This window comes from Andrographis paniculata, unplaced genomic scaffold, assembly GCF_009805555.1.
Source record: "Andrographis paniculata isolate CXL003 unplaced genomic scaffold, ASM980555v1 Contig53END, whole genome shotgun sequence".
Classification (NCBI taxonomy): Eukaryota; Viridiplantae; Streptophyta; class Magnoliopsida; order Lamiales; family Acanthaceae; genus Andrographis; species Andrographis paniculata.
The window spans coordinates 1,412,418-1,429,400 of record NW_026137588.1 but is presented as its reverse complement, the minus strand read 5'-3'; the positions used below and the strand labels follow the sequence as shown (position 1 = coordinate 1,429,400).

The following is a 16,983-nucleotide window of genomic DNA, read 5'->3' as shown; positions in this document are numbered from 1 at the left end:
TATAATGTTTTACTTAAAAAAAAACATATATATTTTTATAACAGTTAAAAAAAAAAAAAAAAACTTTTAAATGAAAGATGAAGTAATCAATTGTAGAAGTTGGGTGGAAATCTTGGAGTGGCTACAGCAAATAGGGGTTGGGCCTTTGGCATAGTCATACCATACACCTCTCTAGTATCAATATCCTCTCCATGCGGTGGGCCCCAGTCGAAGCCGTGGAAGAGCCTTGCCAGAGCCATAAGCACCAGCGTAACCCCAAGCGGCGCGCCAGGGCACTTCCTTTTCCCGGCGCTAAAGGGCAATATCTTAAAATCCGAGCCGTGGCTAATCTCCACTCGCCCGCCCGCGCCGACCAAATGCCTCTCCGGCTTAAACTCGTCCACGTCATCCCAAATCTTGGTATTCCTGCCCAGCGCGTGCGTGTTGATGAAGACACGTGTCCCCGCCGGAATATAATAGCCGTTGATCGTGGTGGCCCGGACCGACTCGTGCGGGATCAGAAACGGCCCGGCCGGATGCATCCGGAAAGTCTCCCGGACCACGCACCGGAGGTAGTTCAGGTGGACCAGATCCGATTCGCTAACCATCCGGGTCGGGCCGACCACCGAATCCAATTCTTCTTGAACCTTCCGCAGGACGTTAGAGTTTTTTATAACCTCCGCCATCGCCCACTCGTTCGTCACCGCCGAAGTGTCCGTCGCCGCCGCGATCATGTCCTGGATTAGGGCTTTGATTTCCACGTCCTCCATGTGAGCCTTTCCATCTTCTCCGGGCAATGACAGCAGCACGTCGACGAAATCCGTTTCAGTCTCGTCCGATTCGCCATTACAGGTACGATTTCGGTTTTGATTTTGATTCCTTCTTCTTCGGTGTTCTTCGATTATTTTGGTATGGAAATCGTCCACTCTTTTCTCGACTTCCTTCATCCTCTTCTCGCACCCGAACGGATCGATCCATCGCCAAACTGGCAAATAATCGCCGACGTAAATAAGCCCTAGCAGCCAGAACAATTCGTGCGTAATATGCATAAATTCCATGGCTTCCTGCGGCCCCGCCGCCTCCGCCCCGAAATACTGTTTCCCGAGCAGCATTCTCGTCACGTTATTCATGGAGAATGCTCCGAGAACCTCTCTCAAATTAATGGCTTCCCCGCTCCGCGCCGCGACGTCCTTGACGAGGTGATCCGCCTCCTCCGCACGGTGGCGCGTGAACGACTCCAGCCGCTTCGTCGTCAGCAAATGCTCCATACAGATCCGCCGGAGCCGCTTCCACTTTGGGCCGAGCGGCGCCAGCGCCACGTCGCCGCAGCCGTACGCGAGCCGCTCGGCGGCGAGGGTTCGCGGCCGCGATGCGAAGACGTCGTCTTGCTGCCGTAGGATCTCGCGGATTGCATCTGGATCGTTGGTTGTGATTGCGTGGACCCGGCCCAGTTGGAGGTAAACTATAGGCCCGTATTTCTCTGATAATGCCGCAAAATCTCTATGTGGGAGTGGGCCCAATTGGAGAAGGTTTCCGAAGATGGGCCACTTGGGCGGGCCCGGAGGGAGTTGTAGTAAAATTTTATTATTATTATTTTGGTTAGAAGAAGAAATCCAGGAACCTATAAGTTTGAGAATGATATAATAGGAAACAACTACACACGAGGCATAGCTTAAGATCAATACTTGGAGAGAAGACAGCATTATTGACATTACATTATTCAATTAGTGCATAGTGTTTTTATTTATAGGTATTAAATTTGATGGGTAGGTTAATATTAAGTGGGTTGCAAGAATGAGTAGAAGTCCCACTATCTTGGCACCCTTCATTCTTCTCTTGACCATATTTCTTGCATGACATTTATTTCATATTCTTTTTGGATTTTGTACTATTTTATTTTTACTTTTTTAATAAAAAAATATTTTAAAAAGATTTAAAAATATTTTACACTAATATATTTATAAGGACAAAAAAGAAAATTTATCCGTATTTTTTATCCACTACCTATATAATATAACATTCATTATATTTCGTGCCAAACACAATTCAGACTATAGTTTTGGGACGGATGGAATATTTTTTTGTTTGATGAGCAAATTTATATATATTTTTTCATAACGGTAGGTTCTATACAATGTTTTTAAAATATAAGGAAGTGTCATATAATTCTAAATTTTGAAATTCCATGGGAGTTATGGATAATTTTGCATTTTATAATTTTTAGCATTTGAGATGTTAATCCTGATTGTTTGTTTTGTATTTTAAAGAAAGGAAGAATAAATAGTCAATAACCATTACTTTTTTAGGTGTACGAAATGAGTGTATAAAAATCATGTTTCAAAAAATATATATTAAAAGATGTCTTTATTTGACAAAAATGATGTAAACAGATAAATATAAGATGGCTTATATTGCTGTATACGATGTGTATTTTATTGTACATATTAAAATTTTTTAAATCTTAATATTTAGATATGGTATAAAATAAAAAAAAAAATGTTGAACTATAAAATTACAATTAAATTTTATGGCATATCCCCTATGTGTTTTGTTTTTTTCTCATTATTGTAACATACGATAGAGCAACGATGTCCTCCGAGTACTGTATGATGTTATTAGAGTCAGGTATGTATTCGAGATTATTTTTCGACCTCTTCTGTACTTGTATTTAGATTGCAAACTCTCATTTTTAATCGCAATTATATATACAAATAAATTATATGAACGGTTATATAATATATTGCATGAAATATTATACTAATATGTTGTACATACTGTAAAAAATGTTGTTATTAACCGTCTCAGTTAATTTGTAAATTTTAGTTGGAGCACGAAGTATTAAGTATTGTGTAATGAGTAAGTAACTAAAAAATGTATTAGTAAAAATAATTATATTTAATAAAAATAATTATAGATAGTTTATTTAAAATAAAAAAATTATAAACTATGAATTTTAAAATACAACTAAAGTGTATAATTTAAAATGTGATTAAAGTGTATAATTACATATTTTTTTAAAAAAGACTAATTATATGAAGGATGAAAAGAAAAAAGTTGACAAAATATGTTGGACGGAGGAAGTACAATTTTTTAAGGGAGAGTATTATATTATACAATTTTTAAATATTTAAAGAGAATATTAACGGATGTTTGATTTCTTGAGTAGATTTATTATAGTTTTAAATTGTAAATATTTGAATAAATAATATTTATTCTAATATATATATATATATAAAATGACTGTAAACAATTGTACAACATAATATTCGTAATATTATAATATATATATATATATATTAAAATGCCATCATTCGGTCGGAACTGCAGAAGAATTTCGATTTCATTTGTATAAAATATTTAGGGTGTGTTTGTTTGGAAAAATTTCTCCAAAAATTACTATTCATCAAATTTTTCTTTTTCCAGAAAATATCAAATCAAAGACCTCCAATCCAGCCAAACACACTCTTAGAATTATGAAATTATTGGATTGGCTGAGTTTAATATTTTGAGAAAATAAAACATAATAAAATTCACATATCCTGCCGTGTGGCGCTTTGGCAAACACATGTCATCCGTTATATCATGCGGGTGCCACGTAAACATCTCCGACGTCGATGCAAATTTTTTTTCACTTACGAAACTATTTCGAACTTACCGAACTAAAATAATAAAGATTACTAAACTAAAATAACAAAAAATACCAATTACGAACTGAAAAACCAATTTATCCTTAATTTTTAAAATTTTGTGCTTTGGGGGACGTAGGCAATTTATCCTTAATTTTTAAAATTTTGTGGTTTGGCGGGAACCGATGTGGCGGCGGACATAGCTCGTATGCAGGCAGCATCGGAAACGCCGCTGCGAATGAAATCGGGGCACATAGGCGCCGGGGTACCCTGTCCTCACGGGCTTTCCGCATCCGGGGGATGAGCGTCCACGCTTCCAAGCAGCGTATGCCCAATGCTCGGCCACTGGGCACCTGTGGCCGACAATAGCCTAGATTGGGCGGCCACCGTCGATAATTGATAGGGCAAAAATTTGGAATTCTGCGCGAGGGCAGGCGGAGCCTGTGTAGACGTTTTATCTAAGTATGGACGCGTTCATATTCATTATACTAACCTACATCTCATCTCTTCTTCCTGAAAAATCGTGGATAAACTAAACTATTAAATTAAATTACAAGATACAAGAACTAACAAACGAAGCAGCAGCAATATACTTGCTTGCATTTAAAAGAAATGAATAGACACAAAATGGTTTTCAAGTTCTTCTCATTCATCTGTTTCAAACTGTCATCTCTATCAAATACAAATTCACTTGGTCTTTTCTCATCAAATTTCTCAGCATATCAACACCTAGCCGGTGGGTTATCATAATCATAGGAGAAAATAAGAAACAGCAGAGTAAATTCCAAAAAAATTGTAACACAAACTCATTAGGACACAGATAATCAATAGTAGGACGGATCGGACGGTCCTGTCGTATACTTGCAACTAAGTTGCCGAGGAAGTGAAATAGCCAAGAAATCCTCAACGAGCAATTACGAATATGAAATTATCTTGGCATCTGTATAAACAGAAAAAAAAAAAAAAAAAAAAAAAAAAGGTATCATGCATACCATTTATTCAGAAGTTCCAAGAGGAGGACTGCAGCAGAGTCTTTTGCTTTCTTGACGCTAGGCATTGGATCGCCAATGCATTCGTCTGTCCAGCCTCGATCCGAAGTGTTGACCCGAACAGCAAATGTGAATCTTTTGGCGTGGGCGGGGCCACCCTCATGAACGCACCTGAATTCAAAATTTTGAAATTCACTACGAGAATGATGAATGAATGATAAATACATCGAACATATCTCATCTTCAAACATGATATGATTGTTTCGTACAGGTCAAAATAAAAAATGTACCTATACAAAGGCATTGGCCAATTCCTACGTAAACAGATGTCATTCAACGTTTGCCTGGTAAACGTTTGGCTCCCATTTTTCTCTTTCCCATTTTCGTCGCAATTTGCTTTGGCTTCAGCCATCTCTTTCTCTTTCAAAGCAGCAAGAGCATTTCGAGCGGCCAACTTTTGTGCCATTTTCTTCTGGGGATTATGGGCTACTCCAACCTGAACACCATTGACGTAAACTTCCACAGTGGCCAAGTTCCCGTTACGGGTGGCTTTATATTCGAGACCTTCTGCTTGCTGTTGGCAACGTTCTTGTAATTCACGAACAGGATGCATTGGGAGTGTTTCGGGTGTAACCATAGGGTTCAGCAATGGCTGAAAGACCTGTAAGCAATAGAAATTCCAACATTACATCGAAGTCTATCACTGGTTGGACAAATTACCAAACAACAGGGAAAAATGTGAGACATTTAGGTTGTGTATTTTGTGGGTTTCTACACGAATTTTTTACTATTTAATTCATTTTTTTCTAAAAAAATATCAAATCAAACAATTACTTTTTTTTTTTTCATATTATACTACAAATCTATTTAACATTCAAAATATCACATCAATAACTATTTATAGTGCACAAAAAAACTATTCAAACTCAATTATTTACTATTAAAAAATCCAAATCCACAAACAAACACACCCTTATTTACCTGCCAAACAACTGCCGTATTACAGCCACTATCGAGGAAGATGGCCCCAGCAATGGATTCCACAATATCACCAAGAACTTTAGGGGCTTTGCAATCGCCCAACCCAAATGAGTTAAATCCAGGTTTGGAAAGCTCATTCTGAACCTCTTTCACAAAATCCCGAATCTGAAAATGAATGTAATTTAGTGAGAAGATACCAAAAGGAGTCCAAAATCTAGGTAAGAAAATGGCCCAAGTACCTGTTTCTCAAGAGCACTTGATCCATGACGGAGGTGTGTATGAAGGTTATGTTTAACGGCTACGCGTGCAAAGTTCTCATTATTCACAGCAGCGGCTCGTAAGTCAGTCAAGCGTCCTGGAGGCAAATCTGTATACGTGAAAAACAGGTGTCGTGTGATGAGATGATCCAGCACTGCATCACCCACAAATTCTAGTCGTTGATAACAAGACACCCCAGATGATGGCCGCGACGCATGAGTTATAGCTTCCACAAGCAAGCCCCGATCCTTGAACTCCACCTTCAAGGAACCTTCCAATGCATTGAAATCAACAGTTCTCAGTATGTTGTCCGGAACAGTAGTGGGTTTGATAGAATAGTTAATCTCTTTCAAATCAAAATCTATGTCAATCCCGATCCATTTCATGAGGTGGTTTGCAGCATTCTTTCCACCTTCGACATAATATACACCAATCAATGCTTCCACAACATCAGCCAGTGTTTTGCCAGATAACACACGGTAAGAACCCGAGTCACTTTCTAATTCACCATCTTCCATATCGTCTTCTTCATATTCATCATCACCACGAATCCTCCTCCTTGAACTCTCATCAGCACCCATCTCCTCGTCAAAGAACGACCTGTCTTCTTTGATGTCTTCGTCGAAGACAGGAAGCACCCCAGGTGCAGCCCATCTAGATGGAGCAAATCGATCTGCCTGGATGTACGATTGGAGGCACTTGTTCAAGGAATACTGATACAGAACAACATTGCTTACCATTTGTTGCCTCATTCTAGTAAGCTGGCCTTCATGTTTCTGCGGATACTTCAGAAAAAGAAACCTACTCACAACCCATTTCAGATATGCGTCACCTAAGAGCTCTGCTCTTTCATAACAAAAAGTCTCCTGGCATGATGCTGCTGTTAAGGATTCCAAGATCTGCAGATAGAAATCTTAGCATCAGCAGGTATAAGTAAAATAATAAATGTTAAAAATCACTCTACAGGGCATTGAAAAACCTTTGAAGCAGGAACAGGGTAGTTGATAATATCCCTAAGTTGCACAGCAAGCAGCATGCTTTCAATCCTTCTCATAATTGATGGCAATCTTTGGGCACCTCTGACCAGAGATCCAGGCAGTGGATGCACGAAACAAAGTTCCGGAGGGAGAAAAACATAATAGATTTTCTCAAGCACCTCATCAGATTCACCATCATGGCCTATAAATTAAAGTTTTTTCAAAAGTAATTACATATCAAAAGAAGGTGATCCGGCCAAACTAGTTAAGAGAACTGCATATAAAGAACATACCACTTCCTGAATGTTCAAATCTTGGAGACAGAAGATTCTTGCAATATGAAACACCACGAGCTCTTATTAAAGGTTGTTGTTTATACATCAGCTCTACCCCATACCTGTAATTGATCTGAGATGTCAAATGCAACATATGTAGGAGTATGTTTTCACTTAACATTAAATAACAATTTAGCAACCAAGAGCAGCACTCTAAACTCCATGTGCAAACACTCCACGGTTACTAAACCCATCAATAATTACAAGAAACCATCTGACAGTTTTGTAAGAACAGCTGGTCCCCAGAGTTATATAGAAGCTTCCTTTCAATAAGATTATAACTAGAAATGAAGTGATTGATGCATCTTTAACATTTTGAAACGAAAGTGCTGTTTCAGTCTCAGGTTAATAATTTCAGCTTTCGATAAAAAAGACAAGAGAGGGACAAGCAAAAAGAGGTGCCTAACACAGTTGCATCTTCATATAGAAGATGTATGATATAATGGTTAGCAGGTGCAAATTAAATTCAGTCCCAAAACAAAAAAGAATAAAGAAAACATACTTCTGCTTGTAATAATCAGCATATGAACTGTACTCCAGAGGACCAAGGTAGCCTTCTTTCCTGGGGAATGAGTTCTCAGCAGTCATATCAAATCGCACTGAATCTACATAGAACCTCTTTCCAGAATGAGCTGCAGTGATAATTTTTCCTACCAAATCTGCTGCTTCAATTATGGAATCAGCCATCATTAATTTGCCTTTTGTTAGATCAACTTGACAGGCCACTTCATTACCATCTCGTTTTGGTGCTAACCCAGAAGCTTTTATCACATCGAACTGGGCAACAGCTCCTCGAATCCCATATGTAGGGTGGCATTTCTGCTCAAAGGCCATACCATGTCTTAGTTTTCCAAATCCATATTCTCTGCGGTCTCCGCCTAGTGTCCGCTCGTTGGTGCCAAGGTAAACATCTGGCCTGGCTCTCTGAAGGGGGTTGCTCCATGAGTCTGTCTTTGTAACATTTTCAGCGAGAGCCCAGTCAATATCATTCAGTGGATCTGCCGATGCACCTCCGGTGAAAGGAACAAATAAATAAGCCTTTGCAGTGTCCCAAGGAGTGTTGGATGGTTCAACATCCACATCCAATACAATGCTCATCATGCGTACATGGAAGCTTTTAAGCAGTGACAACTGTAGATAAAATATGATCAGTATTGTCCACACGAGCTCATTCTATTGTCAAAAACTACGGAAAAATCAATGTACCTGAGTCTCTCTAATTTCTATAGGCCCTCTAAAGACCAGTGATGCCTTTGTAATCATCGATCGAGCTACGAATAAATCGATTGACATTGATGATACCTAGTAAAAAACAAGAATCAATACGAACCTTACACTAGAATTAATTAGAGCTTAAAAAGAAAACACGATACCTCTGCATCCAATTCATTGCCAAATAATATTGCAAACTTCGAAACTTGAGCTAAGAGAGGATCTCTGGAGAAGCCAACATTTTCACATTTGACAGAATACATGTAAAGATGAAACAATTTGGAGTCATCACAGCCTTGCCCTGATAATATCCAGTCTCCCTGCAGACAAAGAAGTATGCACACACTCCTATGATCCAACAGTGTAGATTCTCACAGTAACTTAGCCCAAGTATACACAGGTTTTAGTTGTGCCAGATAGTTGAACATAACATGGCAGCTAAATAATGGAAACCCCAACTGGTATTGATGTCCAACAAAGGAAGATTCAACCTTAGTGTGTATTATTCTGTAAAACCTGTAGCTAATCCCTACTTTCTAAAGATCCATTGGAAGTTGTGTAATTTTTGAACAAGGCCTCCAGGAAACCAGATATTGAAATAATTGACAGCTGTAAGTGTAAATAATTGAATTACATGACTATTCTTTCAATAATCTTATAGAATATCTTTACCCTGATTCAGGAAATATGATCTTGAAGAGAAATATAACAGAATATCCTGTTTAAAAGTTTATAGATTAAAAATCTTTCGACTAGGATATTCTATAATATTTCTCAATAGTTAGCAATTTTGTTTAGTGCACTGTATATGGTCAATCATTACTTCAAAAATCACCTGTTTCATAATGCTCTAAAGCTTTTACATACTGTAACTAATCTTCACATTTGGATCCAAAACCATAGTGAGTAATGAGAAAACCTTAACTATTGATTTTCAACTCTAAAATCCTGAAGCCAAATCAATGACTTGTCTAACAAATAGGGCAGTTAACACTTCTAATGATTTGAGTTGCTAACCTGAAGAATTTGAGCTACTCCTTCAGGATAAAATTCTCTATGCCTTGCAGTTCCAGGGAGAGGATCCCCATCATCATTTTCTTCAACTTTATCAGACTCACCTCCAGTCCCCTTGTCTGGTAGTAGCATATCAGTAAATGCTCCCATTTCATGAAGTTTCTTGCAAGCAGCCAAACAAACAGCCTGAAAATAACAAGTCATCTAATAGATTGTTCCAATACGCTTGTTTTTTTATATGACACAATAAATAGATATATAAAGGTATAAACTCCACACTGAAACTAAAGGCATGCCTGTTGTGCAAGCCGCATTGATCTGCATGGAGGTCCCTCCAGTTTTTCAAATGGTGCATTACACGGAAGTTGAAGCTTGCAAGAATATTCAGTAGCACTTCCAAGTTTCTCATGGCGCTCCATGATAAACTCAGGATGAAGAATCGAATACCTTCACACGAATCAAATGGTGGAAAATATGCAGGTTAAAAAGAAAGGACAATGAGATAATAACAATAGGTAGGGATTGCATGATTAGGAAAATGAGATAAACCTATCGCTTGGCAGCTGGGAGCAGTAAAAGTGGATGAGCCCAACTGCCGAATTTAAACTCACAACAGCACCAGTAGACTCCACCTGATACATGGTACCAGCTACTGGCTCACCAGAGTTTACATTGCAGGTATCCTTCAGGTGACTAATATCAGTCCTCTCTACAGCTTCTTTCCGCAAAGTCTCTTCACTATTTCGTGCATTCTTTAAAAATGCTAAGTGGGACAAATTTCCTCTGAAAAAAAACATGAAATAATAAGGTAAGCCATCTAAATCATCTTTTTGTAACTAGTATATTAAAACACAAACCAACTGTAGTTACCTTTCAACCATCAAGATATAATCTGATCCAGGTTTTCTAGCTCGACCTCTGGACTGAATGTATGCCAAAACAGTTTTTGCAAGATCAAAGCGAATGACAACATTGCATTGTCGAATATCAAGTCCCTCCTCAGCCACACTAGTGGCAACTAAAACAGTCACCTGCAGAACAGGTTTTGTAATCTCAAAACATGAGACATTTTAAAGTGCTTCTTCAAGCAAAAATAATGGTTCAAATAATAATATGACATACCCGACCATCCCGGAACCGGGCAATTGTATCTTGCATTTGGCTAGTTCTCATTTCTTGACTATTGTTGTGCCCAATCAAACTTGCTGATTTAACAAACCCTAAAGATGGAAGCTCTGAAAACACCTGTTATGTACAGAATAAAGCCATTAATCATGTGAAAGATATAGCTAGCAAAACCCATCAAATGTGTATCTTGTGCTTACTGACCTTGGGAAGAACCAGTGCACCTACAACACGTTCAACAAATATAATAGCACGAAAATCCTCAGTATGTTGATACTTCAGAAGTACTTTGATCAATGCTTGAACCTTTGGAGTCACTTTTCCATCAGCAACAGCAGCTCCAATTATTGCATCAACATGTTCGCCACCCGAGACAACTGCCAAAATGTGAGTACAAGCAATTTACATCTTAACTTCAAGCAACAGAGATATGCAAGAACATACTCATGATACAAACTTATATTCCATATAACTTTACTTTGACTAAATTTGTGGACCGACTTATTTTAGAGTTTCCACAAAAACATGCAAGCATGCGCCTTTAACATAGAACCTCAATGAAATGCTATTTAATTTTTCATTTATGCAACATGACCAAAAAGTGATTTATTAGTAATGTCAGAAATGTACACTGCACATAATATAAAGGTAACTATTCACCATGACTGTTAGTAAGCTCCCCTTCCTCTAAATCGTCAGCACCATTGTCGTTAGCACTACTTTTCATGTCGGTGTCTCCAGTATTATTCTCCAAAATGGCTCCTTCGGACAAATGACATTGTAAAAGAGAGACAACTTTTTGTAGATATGATTCTTGGAACTTGACATCAAGCTGAAAGTTTGCCCTTTCATCATTCTGCAATGCAGTTAGAAATCCTTGTGCAACCTGCAAAAGAATCAGCATGAGAAACATGTGCAATGTAGCAGTCAACCATAAAAAAACAGTTTCATCTGGAGCTAAATCTTCAAAACTCTAGTTTCTACAATCTAGGAAACCTAAACCACCTCGCAACATGCACAACCATAATTCCCAATTGTCACAACAACAATGTTCAAATCAACAAATCATGGAATCAAAAACTTCAAGAGCCAACATGGAATTATTAAATGTAGCAAAGGAGAAGAAAGAAGCAGATTTAGCACAAAATGCTTTAGAGAATAACTAAATTAGAAGTTGTCCAAAAACTATATTCAACCATGTTAAAGTAAGGCACACAATCATAGATGAAAAGATAGTATTATGAGCATCATTTTTTAAAAAACATCACCACACCTTGTAAGCACACCACTGCCCCAGTTCACCCAGTGCATAATTTACTGCCCTAAGTTTCTGAATTAAGTTAGCAGCCCCATCACTTTCAGTCCGCTCAGAAACACCATAAACCTGCCGCAGCTCTTCCTTGGCCCCAGCATCTCTTGCTCCCATAAATTGCCACTTACTTCTCCGGGAGCTTGACCGAGCAGCCTCTTCAACAGCCTGTTCCATTTGTTTTATTTGCTCATGGAGAGACCATAAACTAGCAGCTTTGTCATACTCCACGACCATTTCTGAAGGCATTGGTACATGTTTCTCCAACTCCTCACGATCTTTTATGGTACAAACAACAGCATCTAATTTGCTCTCAAGATTGCGAATCTTTAGTGCACAGTCAACTTGACTAGAAACGCCTGAGATAAAAGCAGTTGTCATATGAAAGGGATAGGTAAGATGAATTTATAAGCCGTGTGTTGCCTCTAATAACACATCATTACATGAGTCAACAATAATTTAACACTGATGTTTTTTATTTCTAGCACCAATAAGGTGTTTAATGTTTGGAAGCATCCTGTGTACAAAAGTCATCATAAACATGACATCATTTCTATCACATTTATAAAGATAAAATAGAGGCCTCAAGAGTATACCAAAATAATTAATCTAGACATACAAAAGAATACCTTTCAAGTTCACAGGAGATGCGGTCATCCCAAAAACTGATGGACGCTTGTCCTTAGGTATTGTATGGTAGAACTCCGACATTACTAAAGAATAGGGATGCTTCTTCACAGCATGATGACACTCATCCAAAATAAGGAGATTGATTGCTTCCATTTTAACAATACTGTGTCTAAGAATGTTAAGAAGAATTTGAGCAGTCATCACCAAGACCTGAATCAATTAGCAGCATGAATAGGGAAAGTTAGGTACTTAAAAATTTTCGTAGTAAATTGAGCAACAGGACAATGTAACTTGAAAATCTTGCACTACACTAAAATGATAATTGTTTAGACATCAACCTTCCTCCTTTATTTCAAAGGTATGCCTTTATATATAATTGCAATTCAAAAATCGACATACATAATCACTCTCATAAAATGTCAGCTATCTCATTCATTAACAACATGGATCTATCATTCTACTTTACCAAGAATATTTTCTTCCCCCCCCTTTTTTTAAATGCATTGACATATAATTCCTAACTTCTTATATCTTCCCCCATCACCCATCGAATTCAATTTTAAATGAAATAAAAGTGCATATTCACTCCAAATATGTAAAAATTGTTACTTCAAAGTTTTTCACTTCTAAAAGCAATGAAAATTAACAGTTATTATTATTAAATTTCCATAAACATAATAATGTTCTTAAGAAATAATCACAACTTTGGGAGTTGTAAATGAATTAAAAGGAAATGAAACAAGAAAAGAATTTCCACCCAAACGTGTATGAAAAGTTCTTTGTGAAGGAAGTTTCCAACCAATCTCATTCCGTTACTTCCAAATCCTTCCCATCCAACCCCCCAAAAAAATTAATAATAAAAAATAAAAACTTATGTTCTCTTTTTCAGCCAACTTCATCCCTTAAAATAGACATGCAAGTCTCATCATTCTATACTATATCAAATGTTAGGATATAAGAGACAAAAGAAAACACTTTTTTATCCAACATGCAAACTACCATTTCCCACATAAAAAATAACATTACTATTACTATGAAAAAGTTCAACATGACCTGCTTACTCTCAAACTCACGCTGCCACCTCCGTGCATCCCAGAAATCCTGACCCATTTCACCACAGTAATGGCCAACTTGATAACCTGTTCGCTCACGTATTACTTCTGCTTGCTGCATTTCAGAAAATAAAAAACATTCAAACAGAAAAAAATAAAAAAAACATTCAAACAGAAGAAAACACAAGCACGTTCAAACTTTTCACTGATGCCACAGTAAAAGACTACCTGATAAACAAGAGGAACTTTAGGCACCAAAAAGACAGCCAACATTTTCTTATTTTGTTTTTGTAGTTCAACGCAAATGCTTCTCATAAGGAGTACAGCAATTAGTGTTTTTCCAGCCCCTGTTTCAAGAAAAGCAATAGTGTTTCTCTTCTTGGCCTGTTCAAGAACATCTAACTGGTACTGGCGAGCTTGCTCCTCAGGAAGTTTTTCTTTAGGCTCATCCGCTTTCTTCTCGTCTGCACAAGTGTTATTTTTCTCATTGATCACCTTTTCATCCTTATTTCGACAAGATTCCCAAGAACCCATTCGAAAAACCAATTCATTTGTCTCTCTCTCGCGCTCCCAATAACCCCTTGCTTCCCTAGAGTCTCTGTCCTTCCAATTAGCCATGCTATTGCGATCTCTTCTCCTTAGTTGGTTCCGAACCTTCCCATCACTTTGATTATCATCCCAATCACGCAATCTCTTTCTTCCAGAACCCCTATCCGATAATCTCCTCTCCTTCTTACCCCTCCCACAAACTTTTCCATCGCGTCTTTGTTGACTGTTGCCAACACTGCCAATATCTTTGCTAATGTCAATTTCATCATCTTTGAATCCTTCAATATAGGGAGGCAGCTGTCTTTTCCCATTGGAATTACAAACTGCAAGCTTGTGCACAATAGGTTGATCCAAGATACAGGCTTGCGCGGAAGATGAGTACAAATCTTCACATTCATTCTGGACGTTGTTAGTAGACGTGTGAACAACAGGTGATTTAACCCCACCATTTTTTATACTCTCTAGAATTTGATCGATCCCACCAAAAAACCCGGGGTCCTGGCACCCTCCCTGAGAGTGTCCTTCCAGTTCAGGAACTACAGAAGCAGCTGTGGCAGGTTCAAAATCAGCAAAATAATCATGGCATGATACGTCCTCACAGGCATCTAGCCAGTAAGTCGATCTGCCATCAGCAGCAGTAAAAGTATTAACTGAATCCACCACACCCTCCTCTTTAGACATTCTGTTGTAATAGAAAATGCTAAAAAATTACAAAATAAACAGATTACAACCAGTACAGAAGCAGCAGTACAACTTTTTTTTGCACTTTTTGTGTTTTTGTTTTTAACTTGCTACGAGTGTAAACTGAAGTGGCAATATAATATGAACAAGCTAATCTCTACTTGCAATATCTCCAGTAAATACGACAGTAATAATTAAAACAAATAACTGTAAAGCAACGTTCCAGCTCAAACACCAAGTGAGAGAGATTCCCTTGAGAGGAGGCAGGAAAGGAGATAGAGAGAGGGGAGAAAGCAGATGAGCGTGAAATAGACCAGACCGTACGATGCACGCGAAGAGCTGAAAACAAAAAAGGAATGGAACCACCAAAATCAAGTTGGGTGATTCGAAGATTCTCCACACTAACAGCAGCGGTCTATCTTACGCCAGTCTGCTCTCTCTTCTCATCTCTTCTCTTCATCCATCCAAAACCCTAACCGCCTAATCTCTCTCGATCAAAACTCAATATCCCTCAGATTGGGAATTCCTTCGTGACTACCCAAGGGAATTGTTACTGTGGGGGAATTGGGAACTTTATGAAGGTTGCCTTTTAGAGTGATACGGCCACCATTGATGTAATGTCTTCGCGGCCAAGGCTTGAAACCTCGGGCCAGAGGGATTTTTATTTTGTTCCGCCACATTCAGAATTTTTTCTTATTTTTTATTTTTTTGTTTTTTTTGGGGCCCCACCACTTAAAATAGTATACTAACAAAACTAAAGAAAGCAAAGAGTGGGGGTGGGTAATGGACGACGAAAAAAAAGAGAGAACAAAAGAAAAAGAATTGGGAACAACGATACAGAAATAACCTGGGCGGCTACATTGAAGAAGAAGAAGTAGAAACGAAAGAATTGAGGGATGAAGAAGAAGGTGGGGGAGAGAACCTGTGCGGCGTGGCGGTTGTGGACTCTGGGTTGGAGTGGATGTAGTAGGGCAAAATTGTATAATTTTTAATAGCAATATTTTATAATTAAAATTATTATATATTAATAAATTGTTATAAAATAAAAATAATACTTATAATATTATTTTTTATATTTATTTTTAAAATTTATAATAATTTATTATGTAATTATATTTAACTTAAATTATTTTATCATTTATTATATTATATTTTTATATTTTTAATTTATTTGGATTCAAAATTTAACTTACTTTATTATTTTAATTAATTTTATAATGTAATAATCTAATCAATTAATTTTTTCGTTATTTTTTCGTTTTGGCTAGATTATCCATATTAATATATTATATTATTAAAAATAATTATTATATAATAATAATAATTGTAAGTGTTTATTCGTAAGATTTTAGTTTTAATAGTAAAATTTTAGATTGAAATAATTGTTTGATGTGATATAATTATATATTGATTAGATGTTTTAAATATATTTTTAATTTTAATATAATATAATAAATAAAATTTATTTGATACTTTTTGAAAAGAAAAAAATTGGAATAGTAAAACCAAAAATTAAATCTCACAAGTAAATACACCCTAAATAACTAGATAATTTGATTAAAATTAATAAAATTATAAATTATAAAATTTAAAATATAATTAAAGTATATAATTATATTTTTTTTAAAAAAATGATATATTATACGGATCGAACCGGGAAAAAAATGAATATTTTATATGGGCCAGAAGGAGTATTATTTATATAATTTTTACACAATAAATAAATAATAAATATATATCTAAATAAAATCAAAATCAAAATTAGTTATTTTTAAATAAAATTTAAATTTAAAAAAAATTAAAAAAATAGTATTAAAAATGAATATGCATAAACCTATCGGTTCAAACCGTAATTGGTTATATGAATATCATTAAAAAAACCGTAATTGGTTATATGAATATCATTAAAAATTAGTATGATGTTTAAATAAAAAAAAAAAAAAAAATTGAGTGAGTATAATTTTAAGATTGACTAATAAGGTTTGTTCTTTTAGGATTTTAAATTTAAATAAATATTATTAATTATACAAAGTTTCAATAAAAATATACTCATATTTTTTGCTCACAAAATATCACATATTAAAAGTAAAACTCAATCAACTTTAATTTGTACCTTAATTCAATACAACAGTAATCCTAACATGATATAACAATCAACTCCAATATTTTTTATAATCCGCAAGCATTTTTCTTGGCAATTTTTTAAACAACATATTTGAATTCTTATTGATTTATAGATTTTTGGTTTGATCTCATATAAATGTGC

General features: G+C 36.4%; 2 protein-coding genes across 3 annotated transcripts; both read right to left on the bottom strand.

The window, feature by feature from the left end:
* Positions 1-84: 84 nt before the first annotated feature.
* Positions 85-1,682, bottom strand: LOC127255154 (cytochrome P450 703A2). Its single transcript, XM_051280547.1, has one exon. The coding sequence runs from the start codon at positions 1,680-1,682 to the stop codon at positions 87-89; it is 1,596 nt and encodes a 531-aa protein (XP_051136504.1). The 3' UTR covers positions 85-86.
* A 2,012-nt stretch (positions 1,683-3,694) lies between these two features.
* LOC127255121 (endoribonuclease Dicer homolog 1) lies at positions 3,695-15,656 on the bottom strand. Of its 2 annotated transcripts, XM_051280506.1 has the most exons (21): positions 13,716-15,656; positions 13,489-13,602; positions 12,435-12,645; positions 11,770-12,164; positions 11,157-11,382; positions 10,701-10,873; positions 10,494-10,616; positions 10,242-10,402; positions 9,921-10,154; positions 9,668-9,818; positions 9,375-9,557; positions 8,519-8,677; positions 8,352-8,447; positions 7,648-8,276; positions 7,104-7,207; positions 6,813-7,012; positions 5,815-6,732; positions 5,576-5,740; positions 4,885-5,255; positions 4,598-4,765; positions 3,695-4,046 (listed from the first exon to the last, which is right to left on the bottom strand). In XM_051280506.1, exons 1-21 carry the CDS (start codon positions 14,715-14,717, stop codon positions 3,710-3,712), a joined length of 6,120 nt encoding a protein of 2,039 aa, XP_051136463.1. In that variant the 5' UTR covers positions 14,718-15,656; the 3' UTR covers positions 3,695-3,709. The 2 variants fall into 2 exon arrangements, with proteins under 2 accessions (XP_051136463.1, XP_051136464.1); XM_051280507.1 differs by lacking the exon at positions 3,695-4,046 and having other exon boundaries at positions 4,328-4,765; positions 13,716-15,655.
* Between the last annotated feature and the right edge of the window lie 1,327 nt (positions 15,657-16,983).

Bases quoted from the DNA above. Each gene is read 5' to 3' on its own strand.
- LOC127255154 (XM_051280547.1), bottom strand. From the start codon at position 1,682: ATGCTGTCTTCTCTCCAAGTATTGATCTTAAGCTATGCCTCGTGTGTA.
- LOC127255121 (XM_051280506.1), bottom strand. From the start codon at position 14,717: ATGTCTAAAGAGGAGGGTGTGGTGGATTCAGTTAATACTTTTACTGCT. The intron at 8,448-8,518 runs GTATCGTGTTTT...GTTTTTTACTAG, and splicing joins GCAATGAATTGGATGCAGAG to GTATCATCAATGTCAATCGA. The intron at 7,013-7,103 runs GTATGTTCTTTA...TTTAATTTATAG, and splicing joins ATTTGAACATTCAGGAAGTG to GCCATGATGGTGAATCTGAT.